This window comes from Carassius carassius, chromosome 6, assembly GCF_963082965.1.
Source record: "Carassius carassius chromosome 6, fCarCar2.1, whole genome shotgun sequence".
Taxonomy (NCBI): domain Eukaryota; kingdom Metazoa; phylum Chordata; class Actinopteri; order Cypriniformes; family Cyprinidae; genus Carassius; species Carassius carassius.
In genome coordinates this window covers 21,136,015-21,154,384 of record NC_081760.1, presented here as the reverse complement: position 1 = coordinate 21,154,384, position 18,370 = coordinate 21,136,015, and the positions used below count along the sequence as shown (strand labels likewise).

General features: G+C 35.0%; 2 protein-coding genes across 5 annotated transcripts in view; one reads left to right on the top strand and one right to left on the bottom strand.

Moving 5' to 3' along the window:
• LOC132142486 (neuronal membrane glycoprotein M6-b-like) overlaps positions 1 to 13,737 on the top strand; it is an 86,523-nt gene extending 72,786 nt beyond the window's left edge. For 2 of the 3 annotated variants that reach the window (XM_059552390.1, XM_059552389.1), the window contains exons 2-7: positions 6,523 to 6,709; positions 7,589 to 7,745; positions 8,854 to 9,022; positions 9,323 to 9,396; positions 10,298 to 10,363; positions 12,705 to 13,737. In XM_059552390.1, the coding sequence (XP_059408373.1) occupies positions 6,523 to 6,709; positions 7,589 to 7,745; positions 8,854 to 9,022; positions 9,323 to 9,396; positions 10,298 to 10,363; positions 12,705 to 12,860 (809 nt within the window). In that variant the 3' untranslated portion in view covers positions 12,861 to 13,737. Of the gene's footprint in view, positions 1 to 6,522; positions 6,710 to 7,588; positions 7,746 to 8,853; positions 9,023 to 9,322; positions 9,397 to 10,297; positions 10,364 to 10,631; positions 11,571 to 12,704 lie in introns of those variants that run through there. The other variant, XM_059552391.1, reaches the window with a different exon arrangement.
• Positions 13,738 to 15,299: 1,562 nt separating this feature from the next.
• LOC132142481 (ras-related protein Rab-9A-like) lies at positions 15,300 to 17,849 on the bottom strand. 2 transcript variants are annotated; one of them, XM_059552381.1, is made up of 2 exons: positions 17,592 to 17,849; positions 15,300 to 16,665 (listed from the first exon to the last, which is right to left on the bottom strand). In XM_059552381.1, exons 1-2 carry the CDS (start codon positions 17,762 to 17,764, stop codon positions 16,023 to 16,025), a joined length of 816 nt encoding a protein of 271 aa, XP_059408364.1. In that variant the 5' UTR covers positions 17,765 to 17,849; the 3' UTR covers positions 15,300 to 16,022. The 2 variants fall into 2 exon arrangements, with proteins under 2 accessions (XP_059408364.1, XP_059408365.1); XM_059552382.1 differs by lacking the exon at positions 17,592 to 17,849 and adding an exon at positions 16,846 to 17,322.
• Between the last annotated feature and the right edge of the window lie 521 nt (positions 17,850 to 18,370).

Sequence of the window (18,370 nt, the reverse complement as noted above, 5' to 3'; positions counted from 1 at the left end):
AATAATCGTCAGGCTGAAGGAAGTGTTAATTAATCTCTGTACAGTAGAGGGCATAGCTCAAACAAACCTTACAGCTGTACTGCCATTCTGGATTGCATAAAGAAAAGGATGCAGAAGAAGAGATTCAACACGCTTCAACAATACAAAATTAAACACAAATGCTATGTTTATCTAAAGTGTTTTTTGCTTAGTAGTTTTATCGAATTGAATCATCAAAGGTCAGCAGCAAAGAGACTGGTTAACAAAATTTGATTAGTTAATTAGTTTGCATTTGACTGTTTTTATTCCTTTGGAGGAATACTGAATCTGTTTTTGTGCAAGTGAGATGAGTAAATGTATGTTGTCATTTAGTCTAGATAGAACTTCAGTGATCATCATGTCACAACGCCTCTGCACTTACTAGTAATGAGTAATGAATTTCTTTACTAGTTACTTGAAAAAGTAATCTGATTACTTAACCCACATTACTTGTAATGCATTCTCCCCAACACTGGCTGTGCGGGAAGTGCTCGCTCTGATTGCTTGTCACTGCAGAACATCTCACAGAGACATCTCACAACAATTCAGAAGCCTTTAGAAAATCTACACCTACATTATCATGTTTTGCAGGGTAGAGGGCTTTTTGTTTTATTCTGAATCGAACATTTTTGAGCTTTGTCTTTTATTATAAATCAGATTTGCATCTTGGAAATTTATGGAAAAAAGTGTGTAAAACTTTATTGGGTTATTTTCCCTATTGCAATATTTCATGGGTTTGAGGCATTTATGTGCTCAAAAAGAGGTAAGCTATTTTGTAATCATTTATTGATTTGTTATTGGACCATATAAACATCAAGGTTTGGCCAAGTTTACATTTAAAGCCTATCATAGAGCCATTCAAATTTTTTTTTTTTTTTTTATTTACAGCTGTTGCTGCCTTCCAGCTACATATATATAAATTCAAATAACAATTCCCAGCCATAGCAGCTGCATCTGGCAGTGGCCGCTGAGGTGGGGGTGGATGAAAGCAATTCCAAACCATTACCCATCTAGGTCTGTTAAACTCATAAAACTCCTGGCTGCCTTTCTCTCTCTTTCTCTCCATCAAAATGCACTGATTTACCGACATCGAATAATCTGAACTAATTTACCAAATGCAGCAATGCCAAATGCAAAATGAACATTGGTGCTCGCCTTTTGGTTATTTAGTGTTGGATGTCAAACAGAGATGAAAGCTGACCTGATCTATGATCCTGAACCAGGAACAGTCAGCAGAGCTTCAGATCAATCGGCTCTTTATTGGTCTTCTTGTTATAGTCCCATTAGGCTGATGGCTCTGTGTTTTCAAGATTTCAAACTTGGTTTTTGGCATTTTTATAATGTTGACAGCAATGCTTTATTGATGGAAGACTATTACCATTTAATTGGTATTGTGTCTTTACTGGAAAAAAGTGAAATGATTGTTGTTTGTTTAAAATGCATTTTTTATTGTTCAAATCAATTTAAAGCTGTTTTGTTCAGTTGGTTCAAAAATTGTTCAAATAACATCCTTTAGAAAAGAAAATAGTATTTTGGCTTGATAATGATAATATGCAGAACAGACTGAAAAAAATTGAAAAAAATGATCTAAATTAACTGGTTTTATTTAGGTCAAAAATATTATTTAATATCGCAGAAACAACCTAAATACATTTATACCAAAATACTTTATATGGCTTTATATACCACATTGTACAGGTTAAATCATGTAGGAATATCTCTACAGTTTTTTTTTTTTTTTTTTAGTGAATAACAAAAAAACATCAAGACCGTCTGCTTTGGGTCATTTTAAGGTGATTTGTCTTTATTTATAGTACGTAAACTAAATTAAACATTGACTAACAAAATGTTTTTTGTTTTATCTTAAGTAAAAATTTGTATTTTTGATTAATATAAAATCTCAATGGAAGGTTTGAACCAAACAATAAATATAATTTGAAAAATAAATAATAAATGTATACATTAGAAAAAGAAATCCTTTTTAATGTGGAGCTTATTCCATAGAACATCCTAGAGCTTCCAGTTTAATAATGAAGAGACCTCAAATCCCTTTTTGTTACAGTGGACAGGTTGAAAAAGGAAAACACAGGAAAAAAAAAGAAAAATTATCTATAATATATATATATATATATATATATATATATTTTTTTTTTTTTTTTTTTTTTTTTTTTTTTTTTAATAAATATAGATAATTTTTATTTTTTTTCTGTGTTTTCCTTTAGTGCCAAACTTTAGGTCTTCTGTATGTACTGTAGTTGAAAAATGTATTTTGTCAGATACTAAATAGCTGAGGGAGACAGTGGAGTGTAGAGACGGAGAGAGATGACCCGTGTAATCTTTGCATTCTAAATTCAACACTAATGAATAGCTCATTGATTTCCTTTATGGCTGCAAAGAGAGCTGCCCTGTTTTGCCTGTCTATGGTCTATTAAAGCTCTTATACACTGTTGATAAATGGAGAACTGTTCAGGCACCATCACAGATGCCCATTGGAGGTCCTCAACAGGCATTTGAGTGAAAAGCTTTGAGTGAAAGCACTTTTTATCCCAATTAATTATGAAATCATAATGTACATTACATTTTCATTTCATTATTTGTAATCAGTGTTCTGTCAGCACCACTAAGATTTACTGTAACCCCACGTGTATCTACAGTGTCAGGCAGCATCTCAACACCTCTGGTTTAACCTCATTAGCTCATTAACATTAATGGGATAGATTTATTATGCAATGTAGTCGCACAGCTGCTGCTCTCAGAGCTTAATCCCCTGACAGATTTTCAGACCAACATATTTCTGCAGGGCTTTATGGTTTGAGTTGACTGTCAAAACAGAGAATTTACATTTGTGCATTTGATGACAATGTACAAATCACTATAGACTAGTGATGGGTGCTATACCAGTATGAAAGTGACTATCAGTATTATGCTGTTCCATGATATTGATTTTGCTATACCGTGAATACCATTATATAGTCATGAATTCAAGTTTTGCATTCATATAGTTTTGTTCAATTTGGTATGCTTTGCAAATTTTAACACAAATGATGATAAAGAGTCAAGGCTGAACTTTTTTGTCCTCTGTATGCAACGCCGTACTACAGAGTCATTAGTAATCAAAAATATGGAGATTCGTAACAAACCAGATTAATATAGCACAAATCGCCTAGTCCAGTGGTTTCCCAAACTAGGGGGCACGGAAAGGCTGAGGGATAGTGTACAGTCAGTAGATTATTTTTCAAAATAAACCTCTGCAGGGTGATAAAGACTACACTGCGTAATTTCCCGTTTATTATGTGGCCACTTACCTGATAAGTAAATATTAAGTGCAAAATATTAATTTAACATTTTAATTACCCCAACATGACTCACAGTACCCGTGTGTGTGTGCTCCGTTAAATACGTGAGTGGCGTGATTTGACAAAAGCAAATAGAACCCAGTGATGTTCTCTGCTGTGGATGCTGTGTGACACGACAAATCCATGACAGTAAACTGATGCCGCGTTCTATTTCTGACGAACTCCAGCGCTCTGACACAAAGAACAGTTTCAAATATTCATAGCTAAGAGAATTGTGAAAAAATAGTTTCCTCAAAAATATTAAGCGGCACAAATTTTTCCTGTCAAATTTATCACTTTTTATAGTTTTTTTCTCATATTGCAATATAATATCGATATCACCTGGACAGTGTAAAATATTGTGATATGAATTTTAGCTCATATCGGCCACCATAAATTTTGTGTGTGTGTGTGTGTGTGTGTGCACACTCTGCAACCAGTAGGCCTAATAATAACCAGTAATAATGAATTACTTTTGCAAAGGTCCCTTTCGGGGCTCCGTACAAAGCAGAACATTTCATGTGAAAGAGTGTCACTTCACAGTGTCTTACTAACTTCCCGAGAGCAAATGTTCTCGCATTATTTTATGAAAAACATTTCTAAAGCAGTAAAGATATCCCAAAGATATTCATAGGGATGCAATTATGAGGTGTTAAGGAGACCAAATGCACAAGGTTGCCATGGAAACACCAGTGGTACATGCAAGAGCGTGCAATTTTACGCTTATCTTTTTTCCTCTTTGTGAGCATGTGTGTGTGTGTGTGTGTGTGTGTGTTTGAAGCTATTTTTAACAAGCATTATATAACCACTCTATGTCACAAGCAGCATGTATCTCCCCTCGCTCTGTTGTCTCTATTCTTCAGGTTTGCCTGACCTACGACTAACACTACTGGTTTAATTCAGTTCACTCAAGGAAATGAGTTTGCATGAGCATTATGAATAATAATAAATGTGGTTGGTTGAATGTCCAAATTTCTGATTGATTGCATGTGTAACACAGCACATTCTCTGAAAACCTCACTCTCTAGTGCCATTTATGCCTGAAAATGTCAGGAATTTTGTGTCTTTATTCTGTGGGCAACTGTTTAATTGTTGGGAATGATAAAAAAATCAGATTATCTGTTTACACTAAGTGGGAATAGGTCACCTTTTTGGCAGAGATACAGTACCAGCTTCACCCATCAACATGTGATTGGACTAGTCAACATTACAAAATATGTTCATCAGGCATCAGGTTTGGTGGCATAGATGATAAAGTGTGTGACATATTCTTTTTGACACAATTGACCCTGGTTCCAATCTGCCTTATGGCGAACTTTTTTTCTCCCTACTCAAATTTCAAATCAAATCAGAATAGCGTTTATTTTAGTATAAAAATGAAGGAAATAATCAAAAAGTTGAAAATAAAGTATCCAGTAGGTGGCATCCATTTAATAATTTGAATTCAATTCATATATTTATTTGAAATAAATGAAATGAGTTATTACTGCATACTGGCAGATAATTGCCACTATTTGCAATAAGTAATTAGCAGAATATCCTGCTATTTTAGTATAAATAGAATGTAGCTATTTGCACTTCAGAAAAATCTTAACCTGCCATATTTCATTCCCAGGCTTAACTGCAGTAGCCATATGTTCTTTTACGACCACTCCTGATCTAACCAGTCACGGCACACATTAAATGAAATTTCAAATTGCTGTCAGGTAGCTACTGTAATCATCCTCTTCATGTTGAGAAATCATTTTACATTTTTAAATGGTCTATTATGAACTGAGCAGCAGATGTCGTAGTAGCTAACAGGATGACAGTGCGGAACAGATGGTTTTGTATATTCATAAAATTCTGTTCACTGTAAAAATGAATACGCATCGCTAATGTGGGTGTGTGACAGGAGGGTCAAAGGGCCCACTGATGTCAGAAATGACCCTGCTGTTGTTTTCTTCTATTAGCATGAGTTTCCAAAGACCCCTATTCGGTCAAAATCCCTATTAATTCTTAATCTATGTACAGTTTGGAAGCAGTATCAATAAAGCAAAGCAAGGTGTAAAAATCTTTTTCTGTTTTTTTACATCAGTTGTCTTCATACAAACATTCATCCTGTTTGGATTATGTAAGAGGCCCATTTTGCTCTTAAATTGTGCAGAAAGCTTCAGACCAACAGTTGTAAACACATTTAGCCCTCAAACTTTAGTAAACTTGCAAAACAAGCACACACAAAAAAATGCTATTGCCATGGGTGTTTATTTATTTACTTAGAAAATCTACCATGGTCATTTAGTACATTTAATCTGGTAAAAATTCATATATTAAAGTATTTTACTTAATGTAAAACATTCTATACAAATAAAAAAATTACCATCTGTCCCATCACTGTGTAGTTACATCAAAATCTAGTTCCTCAGAGAGACACTCAGCAATCTTTTTCTGTGTACCATTGATGTCTTATAAGATCATAAATTGCAGTCAATCTGTGATGAATTATTCATGTATGTGGGGAGTTGGTGTTGTTTAAAGTCTCTGGAAGAAGATAAATAGGCAAAGAACAAAATGACTTCACTGCACACAGAATATTTCTCACTCTTTAGAATATATTAGGATTGACGTTCACATTTTTAAAGGGAAGTGCTTAAGTGGGAACAGCAATATGTTTTCCCAAGTATTTCCAAATTATTCTAAATGTTGAATTTTGTATTTTCTAAATGTTTGGTTAGTCTGAAAGTGGTTTTGCAAATACAAGTCCTAGTACCCTTACACAAATGTAATATATGTAAATATATTACATATTAAATATATTGTCATATAAGTAAAAACATATATGAAACTTTTTAGAAATTGGAAAGAAAATTCATATAGTAGCGTATATATATCCAGCCCATACAAATATGTTTATGTATGTGTAATACATATGGTACAGAACAACAGCAGTTGTGCCAAGCGGTGCCAGTGGAGTTATTTTCTGTTCATTGCCAGTTCATTCAATAAAGACAGTTAACAATCTAGCTTCTGAGTACTAAGTTATTAACCCAACAATAGAAGGTCAGTTTTTTTGCAGTGGGCCACGCAAACATTTGTGTTTGGTTGTGTGGGCCGCAATTTGAAAAAGGTTGGGAACCACTGCTATAGTGAATTCCGTCAAAACATCTAATCTTACTTTCTCCCCCTGCAGGCTGCTTCGAGTGTTGCATCAAGTGTCTGGGCGGTGTCCCCTACGCCTCTTTGGTGGCCACCATCTTGTGCTTTTCGGGAGTGGCTCTGTTCTGCGGCTGTGGGCATGTGGCACTGACGGGCACTGTGACCATGGTGGAAAACCACTTTTCTCGCATCACCTCTGACCATGCTACTCTCACTGATGTGTAAGTGTGTTCATATAAGCAGCCATTAAAATACACCAAATACCATAAATAATAACTTCCCAGTGATGGTTGTTCTTTTATTAAGATTACTACTGTGAGTTATGATAATTATTAGAGGCAAACTTAGTGAGATGAAAGGGAAAAAAGCTAATTTTGACTTATTCAATTTCTGTCCATGACATGTACTAGGGATAAGTATGTGGTGAGTAATGACCTCTAGAATGCCAGCAAATAAGTGGCAGAACTCTCTGTTCCATCATGTCATCTGGAGCTTTACTAGGAAATTACCTTTTATTTCCTGTATACATTTTACTGTGAGTAGCCCTGTGCCTCTGAAAAAAATCTGCCAGGAGTACATCTTTATCCCCTCACATACAAGTCAAATGAATCACTGCCACCATTGTTTACTGAGCAGGAACTCTGGTAAATTTGATTTAAAATAAACTACGACTTTACTTTTGTATCATTTCATCTAAACTGGTACCTTTTCATGCATGTGAATTTGACAGCATCAAGAACGAGAATTTAATTATCTCAGTTTCTCTATATAAATATTGGATAATGTTGAGAGATTTATGCCCACCTTACATCTCTCACATCAGTATGTTTACTAGATTTGTGGGGAAGTCGTGGCCTAGTGGTTAGAGAGTATGACTCCTAACCCTAAAGTTGTGGGTTCGAGTTTCGGACCTGAACCCCCAACTGCTCCACGGGCACAGCAGCATAAATGGCTGCCCACTGCTCCAGGTGTGTGTTCACTGCTGTGTGTGTGCGTGCACTTTGGATGGGTTAAATGTAGAGCATAAATTCTGATTATGGATCACCATACTTGGCTGTATGTCACATCACTTTCACTAAATGTTTTGTTTTGTTATACAGGGTTCAGATTATGCAGTACATCATCTATGGAATTGCTTGTTTCTTCTTCCTGTACGGCATCATCCTGTTGGCTGAGGGCTTTTACACAACCAGTGCTGTCAAAGAGATGCACAGCGAGTTCAAGACCACTGTGTGTGGACGCTGCATCAGTGCCATGGTGAGGCCAAGGCGCACATACAAGCATGAGCATAAAAAATACACCAGGCTCATTGGAAAAACATTTCTCTACCTATGTTTCTGCAACTCCAAAAACGTACCTACACATACATTTCAGTTCAAGTTTCCAGCGAAAATGTACACTAGAGGCTACTGACAACTTTTATTCCTTTTCACACAAAGTATGATTAAAGTATGATGGTAGGTTATTGATTATTAAACACTTGTTTTCATACAGTTCCTTGCACAGTACTTCTATTGTGACTTCAGACACTTTTACCATAACACATGATTTGTAAAAACACATTTTGATGTTTGCATCACATGTTTTGACAGCGTAAACTTGCTCAGAATCTCACCTGGTACAGCTTTGTACTTGTGATGTGTTGAGCTCAAGTACAAATCCTGCTCAAAGGCCTGTAGAAGTAAGCTAAAATGACATCATTGCTTCAGCAAATGTGTTTTTATCTCACTTTTGCACTTATGTTTACAGTAGGGTTTAATGTAGATGGTACATTATTTTCAAATCTGATAGAACATTAGCCTTTTTCCAAACTGTTGCGATACGTACAACAGCCTATTTAATAAAACTTGTAAAATGAATTTTGCAGAAATATCGCCCCAAACGCGTTTGAAATACTCTTACACATAATTATATAAACATGTACACTCATACAAATGCATTTCCTCCCAACCATAAACATGGTACTTGGCACATTCACACACATATAAGCCCACTACAAAAACATGGGCCGACCCCTATGGACAGATCTGGCACGATCAGTGCAATGTGCCTCAATTGCTTTAATAGCTGCAGATGTCCAGTAGCATCCATCTTTTAAGCCTTTAGGCCATATATGCATGAGCCATGTGTTTATTCTGGAAAAACATATGTGTATGTTCACAAGAGTGACTTTGATAATCAAGTGGCAACACATTTAAGGTGATCTGGCGGTAAATAGGCCATGATTCTGGGTCACATTTACTGCAGGATTTAAAAACTATGGGATAATTCTAGTCATCATGAAATTAGAGATATGGGTATTGAATGAATATGTGAGCATGAGAGGCTAACTGCCACAACTTTCTGCCTCTCTTTTTTTTTGAAGTTTGTGTTCCTCACCTACATTCTGGGCTTGGGATGGCTGGGTATTTTTGGCTTTTCTGCAGTGCCCGTTTTCCTGTTTTATAACATGTGGACCACATGTGGAGCCATGAAGTCCCCTATTGCCAATCTCACCTCTGTGGACAACATCTGTGTCGATGTGCGGCAGTATGGTAAAAACTTTGACCATCCTTAATCGTGAATCAACAGATATTTAGTTGCAAAATCAACATCACTTTACAGTGTAAGGAGTGAGTTATTCTAATGGAATGTATCTGTTGAGATAAATCTGTCAAAAAAACTTCTTTTTACAAGTACAGTCAGATATTTCCTTTTCTGGCATTTACTAAAATCCCTATCAGTGGGAAAATGAATGTGTATATAGATTTAATAATCTGTTATAATTATTCATTGCTTTAGTAGTCTTTGTATCTTTTTAGATTAATGTATGTAATGCATATAATCATTTTCAGGAATTATCCCTTGGAACGCTACTCCTGGTAAAGCCTGTGGCTCCACGCTAAGCGACATCTGCAATACTAGTGAGGTAAAGATACCTCATTTGTCCCTGAAGATCACCACATGTGCACTCACAGGAAGATCTTTTTCATGTTTATATCTGTAAAGCCTGGCACATGAAATAATAGTTTCATTTTTTTAATGGAACGGTTTATTGAAACTTTAGACAAAATCTAAAAAGAAAAAATTTGCATGTGTTTATGTGAAGCTTTTATGGCTCAAATGGTATGATACACTGATAGCAGACTATTTCAATTAAAATATATAAATATCAGATCAGTCACTCTGTATGCTAAATCAAATAATATGTCTGAAAGAATGCTTTTGAAAAATAAAAACATATAAGGCAATGCAATACAATGATGATTAAACATTCCTCAAAAGCCTGATGGATAATATTTGATACATTTGAACATGAATTTTCAAAAAATGTTGTTTCACTTAAGTAAATGTTCATCTTCAAATATTACTAACATTATCAAAGTAATTCCTACATTTACTTTATAAAACTCAGTAAAAGTTTCACAGCTAATATAAAAGAAACAAAACAAAACTGTGAACCATGACCTGTATGTGAATGTTTGTACAATTATCATCAGTTAGACAACTGAAGGCAAGTAGTAGATTGTTTCCAACAGCTTTGACAGCAAATTTTGATCAGGCCCTCTAGGCTTTTTAAGGTTGTAGGCTTTTTAGGGTTAAAGACAGACTTTTAAGCAATTTTGACTTGTTTTAATCTTGACAGACCAGAGAAATGTAAAACATGTTTATTCTTCGCCTTTAGAAAATATCCTTTTTTTTTTTTTTTTTTTTTTAAGTATGACGGGTACATTTTATTTTGAATGAGTAATATATTACATTTTCTACACAAGGTCTGTAGATCTGTGTTGGTTATGTTTAATGGACTTCCTGAACTCTTTTCATTACAGTTCTATCTCTCCTACCATCTTTATATTGTTGCCTGTGCTGGAGCTGGAGCAACTGTGATTGCACTGGTAAGAGTTCATGATATTAATCCATTCACTTGTTCATTTCATACTTGCTTTCTTAGCTATTACATATTTAGAATTATTTACATTGATGTTGAAAATTAGCTTAGGAAAGAATTGGTACAATATAAAGCTATATTCTTAAATCCTGTCATCGGTTTAGAATCTTTATAGGCTCAGATTGAACAACTGTAATTTCTGTTATCAAGAGATGTGGTTGTACATCTAGAACTATGTTTGGTCTCACCCACTGGTTTGTCTCTCTTCCATTCAGCTCATCTATGTGATGGCCACAACGTATAACTTTGCAGTGTTGAAGTTTAAGAGCTACGACCACAGTCACTCCACTAAGTTTTGAGCTTTTGTTGCTCTCAGAGACACAGAGAGAAAGTGATAGAGAGGGAGAAGGATGAATTGAGTGTGTAAAAGAGGTCAAGAAATAGGCAAAGGAGAGAAATAAATTGAGAGATATTAATTCATAGCACGGGCCTTAATGTATAGCCAGTGTAGTGCATATTAACTGTATTGTCTAATGTTCATATCATTTGTATCTTTGTGTTTCTGTACTAATTTGACACGGTGGGATCTCTTAACAAAACAAGGACATTACATCATACATAAGTGTTTTACATACATTTTATCTAGGTACAAATTCAAATAAAGAATAGTATATGAACAATCTAGAATAATGTAACTTATTTACAGTTTATTAAAAAAATGACTTTAGTAGTGAGAATCTAACTCTTTGACAGTCCAACAACACTTAATGGACAGGATTCAAATTAAATAAAGATAGTACTATTTGGTAATGATGTCTTTACATTGGATCATATGCACCCTGAGGCACCCGTAGTCCAGAATCCAGTCAGATAGAAAAGGCAGGTCAAGTACAGTACATGAGAAGGGCATAGTTGTTGGAGTTATGGAAGATATTTTGGAATGTTGTGTTTGTGCTCATAAACTTTTACTCTATGCTACATGTACCTGTGAAGGGTGTGACTGTACTTTTTAACTCTTTATGAGATGTTTTGGAGTCATAGAATTGACAAATGCCATTGTCTTTCCGAGCCTTTGTTTTTAGAAACATCCAACTACTATTTAGTTTAATGTTTTGTTTAATATTGAATTCAGACAGCATATAGTTTTTGCCTTTTGTATTATTCTCAAAGCAGTATAGTTCATGTTTTCAGAAATAAAAAATGATTGTGGAGAAGTTCATTTCTCTTTATTTGCTAGTTTTTAGTTTTTAAATTTCTTTGGATATCAGTAGTTTTTACTTCATCTTTTATTTGCCAACTTATGAAATAACCAGATTTCATGTGACGACAGATCCACTGAAAAGGGTACAATGACCATGTCATTTATTTAACGTGCATGTTTATCTTGTTCTAATCAGAAATCAAAAAACCTTTTTTGTTCAGTTTGTATAAAACCAAATTATACTTGTGTAGAATTTTTTTTTAAACAAACAGTTTTGTTGACACCAGGGTTAATGTGGTATCACTGAGATACTATTTTAGTTTTTAATTAATACTTGGACTTAGTTTAAAAAAAAATTATATTTTAATTAGTTTTAGTAATTTTGTTTTGTGTTTTTCTTAGTTGTCATTTCTCTTTTTTTTAATATGTCTATGTAGTTACCATAAATTTTATTTCAGTTTTAGTTTGAGTTATTTTAGTACATCTAGATAAACTAAATGAAAATGAGAAATATTGCCCTATGGCAACTAGCTAAAACATTTTATATATATATATATATATATATATATATATATATATATATATATAGTACACTTTACAGTGTTTCAACCATGGAAAGAGTTTAATAAAACAGCTTGTATACTGAAACCAAACCGTACCGAGGTACATACCGAACCATCATGTTTGTGTACTGTTACACCCCTAATATATACACATATAATTTCAGGTTATGTCACAAAAGTTTATAATAGAATATATAACACATATTTTTAAAAGACATCACAATAAAATAAATATTACATTATACAAGATGTCTAAAGATAATCAGTTAACCATATATATTATTTATTCAAAATGTAAATAAATAATATAAAATTGGTCCATTTTTTTTTTAATGTATTCTGATCAACTAACATTTGATTTCTGTGTGGTGCAGGTATAACAATTCACTTAGATTTGGTTTCTTTAGGGATTCTTATTAATAACTAATTAATACTGTCTTAACTCTTATAGCTGGCTTTGGCTAACTAACCCACTCATGACTAATCCTTCCCTCCAACTGTTTCTTCCTCTGTCTTTCTCCCTCCCTCTCTCTCTCTCTCTCTGTCTATTTTGTCTGTCTCCTCCCCTTCTCTGCGGTCCACAGATCCACTACCTGATGATCCTGGCAGCAAACTGGGCCTATCTCAAGGGACTGTGTCAGCAGACTCATGCCTACCAGGACATCAAAACCAGAGATGATCAAGAGCTGCAGGATGTGCAGTCACACTCCAAGGAGGGTCTGAACTCCTCCTACTCATAAACAGTTCTCCCAATTCAGATCTACCCCACCCACTGTTTATCTAACCTGCTCAAAACCACACACACACACACGCACACACCTGCCACCCTCAAATGAAACACTACGCAAACTAACACTGCTAAGCGCTGCGCTATCCTGACTATACATCATAATAGTGTTATAAGTTGGTTATAATCATGATGAAACATGTCGGACAAGTTATTGAACATCTGTAACAAATGATGAGTGGAATCATGCAATTGATGTGTTTTGCTCGTCTACTTCATGGTTCATATTACCACTGGTATAAAAGTGTATGTATTCTAGTATTGTACTGTCATTTTGCTAGTATTTTTGAATTGGTAGAAAGTGTATGTACAGTGTAGAGTCATGGTTATAACTAGGTTATGTTTGGTTTTATGATGCATTGTCTCGGTGAAGCGCTGCTTACATGATAGACTGTGTGCACTAACTCCTCACAGACATTTTGCAGGAACTTCCTTTTTTGGTGTTTTATACAATATAAATATATCGAAATGTGTGAAAGTGGATGAATGTTTTTTTTTTTTTCTTTTATGGGTGTATTGAAAATTTCTGTTTATCTAAAACCTTTCTCTGGTCTCTATGGCTATATTACATGTCTGAATTCACCTCTTTTTCCAGTTCTCTTTATTACTTTATTTTTTGGAAGGGGTGGGGGACAGTACCGGTTATTTACAAATTGCACTAATCTTGTAATAGAAAGCAGGTATATTAACACACATACATTCACATATAGTTGAGGGATGTTTAAAAGGACATTTTCTCAAAGCTGTCAAGTATCATTATTAAGTACTCAAACTCCAAATGATATTCTGAAAACAGTATCTATGACCAATATAATTCTGACAGATAGAAAAACTAATGCTAAATTAATTACTAATAATAATGTCTAATAGAAGCTACCTTCACAGCTATACAGAGTATATGCTTTCCTTCAGTTTTGTTGATAAATCTAGGTATTTTTCAGTCTTTTAGAATTTGTTCCTATGGCAAGAATGATGTTTACCACGAGTTCAATGAGATGATTGTGACTTATTGCTATGTGGACGTGAAACTCTGAAAATGGTTTTTGAATTTACAGTCAAATATCAATTAACAGCCTTGTTTTTGCAGTGTACCTTTTTCCTAACTGGTCTCTCTCTCTTTCTATTACTACTTTTACAATAAGACTTTTTATTAATCTGTCTTTTAACTAAAAGAATTCTTCTCTGTAATGTCTCTGTAAATACTGTATAAGCATGTTAGTATTGTCCACATATACATATGTTTAATACCAGTTATATGCTGTTTTTTGCTGTATGTTAAATTCTGTTAAAGGGAGCTTACAGGGATGTGTAAGATGTTGATTACCCTGTTTTTGAAAAAGAAGATGTGTGCCTGGATGTTCTATAGCGCCCTGATTATTGCATGAAGGAGAGATATTTCATTTAGTTTTAAAATACTGTAAGTGATGTGTAGTCCATTGTTCTAATGAACTACATTTGACATGTCCCACCTCTCACCGAAAAAAAAAAAAAAAAACTGTATGTTATTGGAAATTGTACTCTTAGATGTTTCATAGTTGATTTTAAGTCAGATGTTTTATGAATCCTGTATAGTGATTTTTGTAACCTTCTCTAGTAAAATATTTTATATGATCTATATGATTGAAGAACTGTTTTGTGTGTATTATTATTATTTTAAAAAGGCACCTGTGCAAGAGATTAATTTTCATATCTTGGCAACACGGATTTATAACTTCACTGCTCTGCAAGGAAACGTCATCATTTCTATTTTGAATCCTTCTGCAGCTTGAGCATTTGAAATGTGTTCTTTTTTTCTAGTTGCGCCACCTGGTGTAGGAATGAGAACATGGTGTAATTTTTTATGCTTAATACATTGTCCTTAAAGGAATTGTTCAGTGTTGATCAAGACATTTTAACTTAAAATTCGTCTGAATTATATACTAGTCCTTAATCCATAATAACACTTCATCCAGTAAAAAAGTTTCCTGTTGTCCTCTCTCACGTTTTGGACTGTTTTCACAGTGCTTGATGTGCGTATTTCTCTCCTGATTCCGGCAACTTTTTCACATGAGAAAGCAATATTATGGAGAGTTCAGTTCCAACCTGATAAAACACACCTGTCTGTATTCGGTTCAGTTGGGTTTGGAGCTGAACTTAACAGAAAGGTATATCTCCAGGTACAGGACTGGGCACCCCATCATGAGCTGATGATCTTAATCAGACTTAGAATAAGGAGACATGCACCGATTCACTGCAGAGGACGCTTTGGTGAGCGAGTTGTAATGCTAAATGTCTCCAAATCTGTTCCCATGAACAAACAAACACATCTACATCTTTTCAGCAAATGTATATTTCATTGCACGATGATAAAATTGTGGTTTAACTATAAATAAAAACATTGAAGAGGATAATCAATAATCAAATACATTTAATTCAGCATTATTTCAATTAAATATTTAATACACGCAAATGTAGCAAACTTGGATTAGCGTGCAGGATTATTATAAGAATCACTGTGTAACATTGAAATCATGTCCATGTAAAATAAAATTAACCCTTAAATCTCTTAGAATGGTATCATTTCAGTGCTCAGCTTGTATATTCTAGCATATTAAAAAATAAATTGTTACCCCTGATAAGGTACAAAAGCCTGTGGAAATTAAAAGTGGTAATTAATACAAAATATATTTTGCAAATATGCTACCAAATCACACTTCATGACTCCAAGATATTCCAAAAAATATCTTAAAATGCAAGATTGTTAAAATAAGGCAAACAAAAAACCAGTGCTAAAGGCACTTAAAGTAGCACAACACCAGAAAATGAGACAAAACACATTTGAATATGTTCTAGTGTTTATGAGTGTAACAGCTGGATTTTATTTCTCAACTGTAAACAGCATTAGAACTAGTGTGAGTGCTAAAACTAAAGGATCTCAGTGATCCATTACATGTTCATTGTTCAGAGCAAGTGTTTGAGATGTTGTAACTCTACAATGACAGAAATGATGTAGCAAAATTTGCATAATGCACACAAGACGTTTTTCTGGCATCTGCTGTTGAGAACTTATGAGTATGCATTTTTTTTTCAATAACACAAAGGAGTGTTTCAGTTGTGTTCATATCATTACACAACATCAACAGCATGAGCCATTGGCCCGTGGCTTCCTGCACAAGTCAACAGTGTCTGTGGGCAGCAGGTGTTCTGCGCGATCTTCAGATGAAAGCACACGTCTAACTGCTTCCTCAAATGCACCCGAAACATTAGTGGCATCCTTTGCGCTTGTTTCAAAGTATGGATATCCACCATTCTCTTGACACCACCTTTGAGCATCTTCCATTGACACCTGACGCTCCGTCACATCTACTTTGTTTCCTAGAACAACAAACGGAAATTTATCTGGGTCCCTGACATCTGCGTAGAATGCAAACTCTTTCTTCCAGTTGTTGAGGTTCAAGAAACTTTGATTATCATCCACACTAAACGTAAGCAGACAGCAGTCAGAGCCACGGTAAAAAGGCGTTCGGAGACTTCTGAACCTCTCCTGGCCTGCTGTGTCCCAGATCTGTAGAGTGACCGTGTGACCATCCACCTCCAGCTCTTTGTTTAAGAACTCGACACCGATCGTGTGGAACAGGTGTGAATCAAACTTGTTGGAGACATACCGGTTCATGAGGGAGGACTTTCCCACACCACCATCACCCAGCAGAATCACCTTTAACAAAGACGACTTGGTGGTCATGATCAAGAACTTTTGATAGGTTACCTCACCTACAGACCTGAAATGAAAATCAGAATTAACAAGCTTTGAAAGGCACGTCAATTCACTTTGAAGTGAACTAAATGTAGGCCTACCATAGAAACGTGTTAAAGCAGAAAAATATTTTTGTGAGAGGTGAGGTAAGAGAGGCTGGTTCTAGAAAATATGCCTCGTGATGATTTTCACTAGCCTAAAATACCTTTTAATGGCAGCGTGACTTGAAATCAGCATGGCTTGGGTTAAAGTTACTGGTATCTTTATAATGGAGTTCTGATACACCCTTTGTCTCTAAACATTGTTCATCACAGAGATGGTAATAATTCTGTTTAGTAATGTCCTGTGACAGGAGTCCATTCATTGGAGCAGGAAGCGCTGATCATGTGAGTCACATCTTGACAGATTGTGCTGTCCTCATAACTTGTATATGAAAATAAATAATAAAACTCACAATGTAAGCAATCACAGTGTAATTAATGTCGGACTTATTACATCACCTAACATTTTCACTACAAAATAAGGCTGACCCGAGCCTGTCTGAACATGTTTAAGGAAATGATAGATTTACGATGTAACGTTAAAGCTAGATGAAATGTAAGCCTGGGCTGCTGTTTTATATTTTAACGTATAGCAAACATTTAACAAGCATACTGCGCTGTTTATGCCTTTACAGCAGAAAACATACTGGAGTGCGACGTAGACTGAATTCGAGCCCATTTTTACTCGAACAAGCTAAACAACTGCTACAATGCGACTGTTTTCTCGTCGTTAAGCAAATCGTCAAAGGTAAATGTAATGTTGTGGCAAGACATGGCTTCAGTGGTTTTCCATTCAATCGCATGATCAAACCGGCAGCTCTTTAGAGGTAATTTCTACACATTGAATTATGTACATATCAAACGTTTGTTGCGCGAGGAACAGACCGCTAGTTTAAAAATAGTACATTACCGTTGAGAATTCCGCAACGAGCATCGAAGTGCTTTGCTAGCAGCGCCATTCCGTAAAGTAACGTTACAAGCATCTAAAGCAGTATGGAGCGTGTCCAAGACATGGCGCCCTGGGCTGGCCAAACAGCTACTGAAGCTCATATGACCCAGAGTACTCATATATATATAAGACATGTAACGTGAAATCAGGTTAATAAAACAACACTGGAATGAATGAAGTTAGTTTCATAACTGAGGCCTGATACGGAAAACAATGGCTGAAAGGTTCATTGTAAATTAAATATATTCCCTTTAAAATGCCTTTGCCCTTAATATTGGGTTGGTGTTTGATATTAATTATTAACCGTCTCTGATTCACGACAGCATTATCAGCGAGTGACTAACCAAATGTTTTCCCTGCTAGTTGCACCAATTCTCTTGTGTAGGCTACACAAGGTTATATCAACATGTCATTACATCATAAAGCTTAGAGCTTGTTAGAACTTGTACCAGAGGATATAATGTTATCTTAAAGATTACAATAATGTTTGCCTCATCGTGGATTATCTAAAACATGGAATGTTTTTTTTTTTTGAACAGCTATACAAATAGGCTACCTTAGTAATAAAACTGTTTTTTTAATAGGCTATATAAAGCACTAAATCAAACATAAGGTGCAATATGAGGTTAAACCTGTAATTATTCTACCAAGAGATAATTCTGGCTAATAACAACATGACCTATATAAAATATATTTTCCCATGTGGACCTTTCCACATTGAAGACCTGATTTTTTCATTA

Coding starts and splice junctions, on each gene's coding strand:
- LOC132142481 (XM_059552381.1), bottom strand. CDS start 17,764: ATGTCTTATATATATATGAGTACTCTGGGTCATATGAGCTTCAGTAGC. Junction 16,666..17,591: donor TCGTTGCGGAATTCTCAACG/GTAATGTACTAT, acceptor TTTTCATTTCAG/GTCTGTAGGTGAGGTAACCT.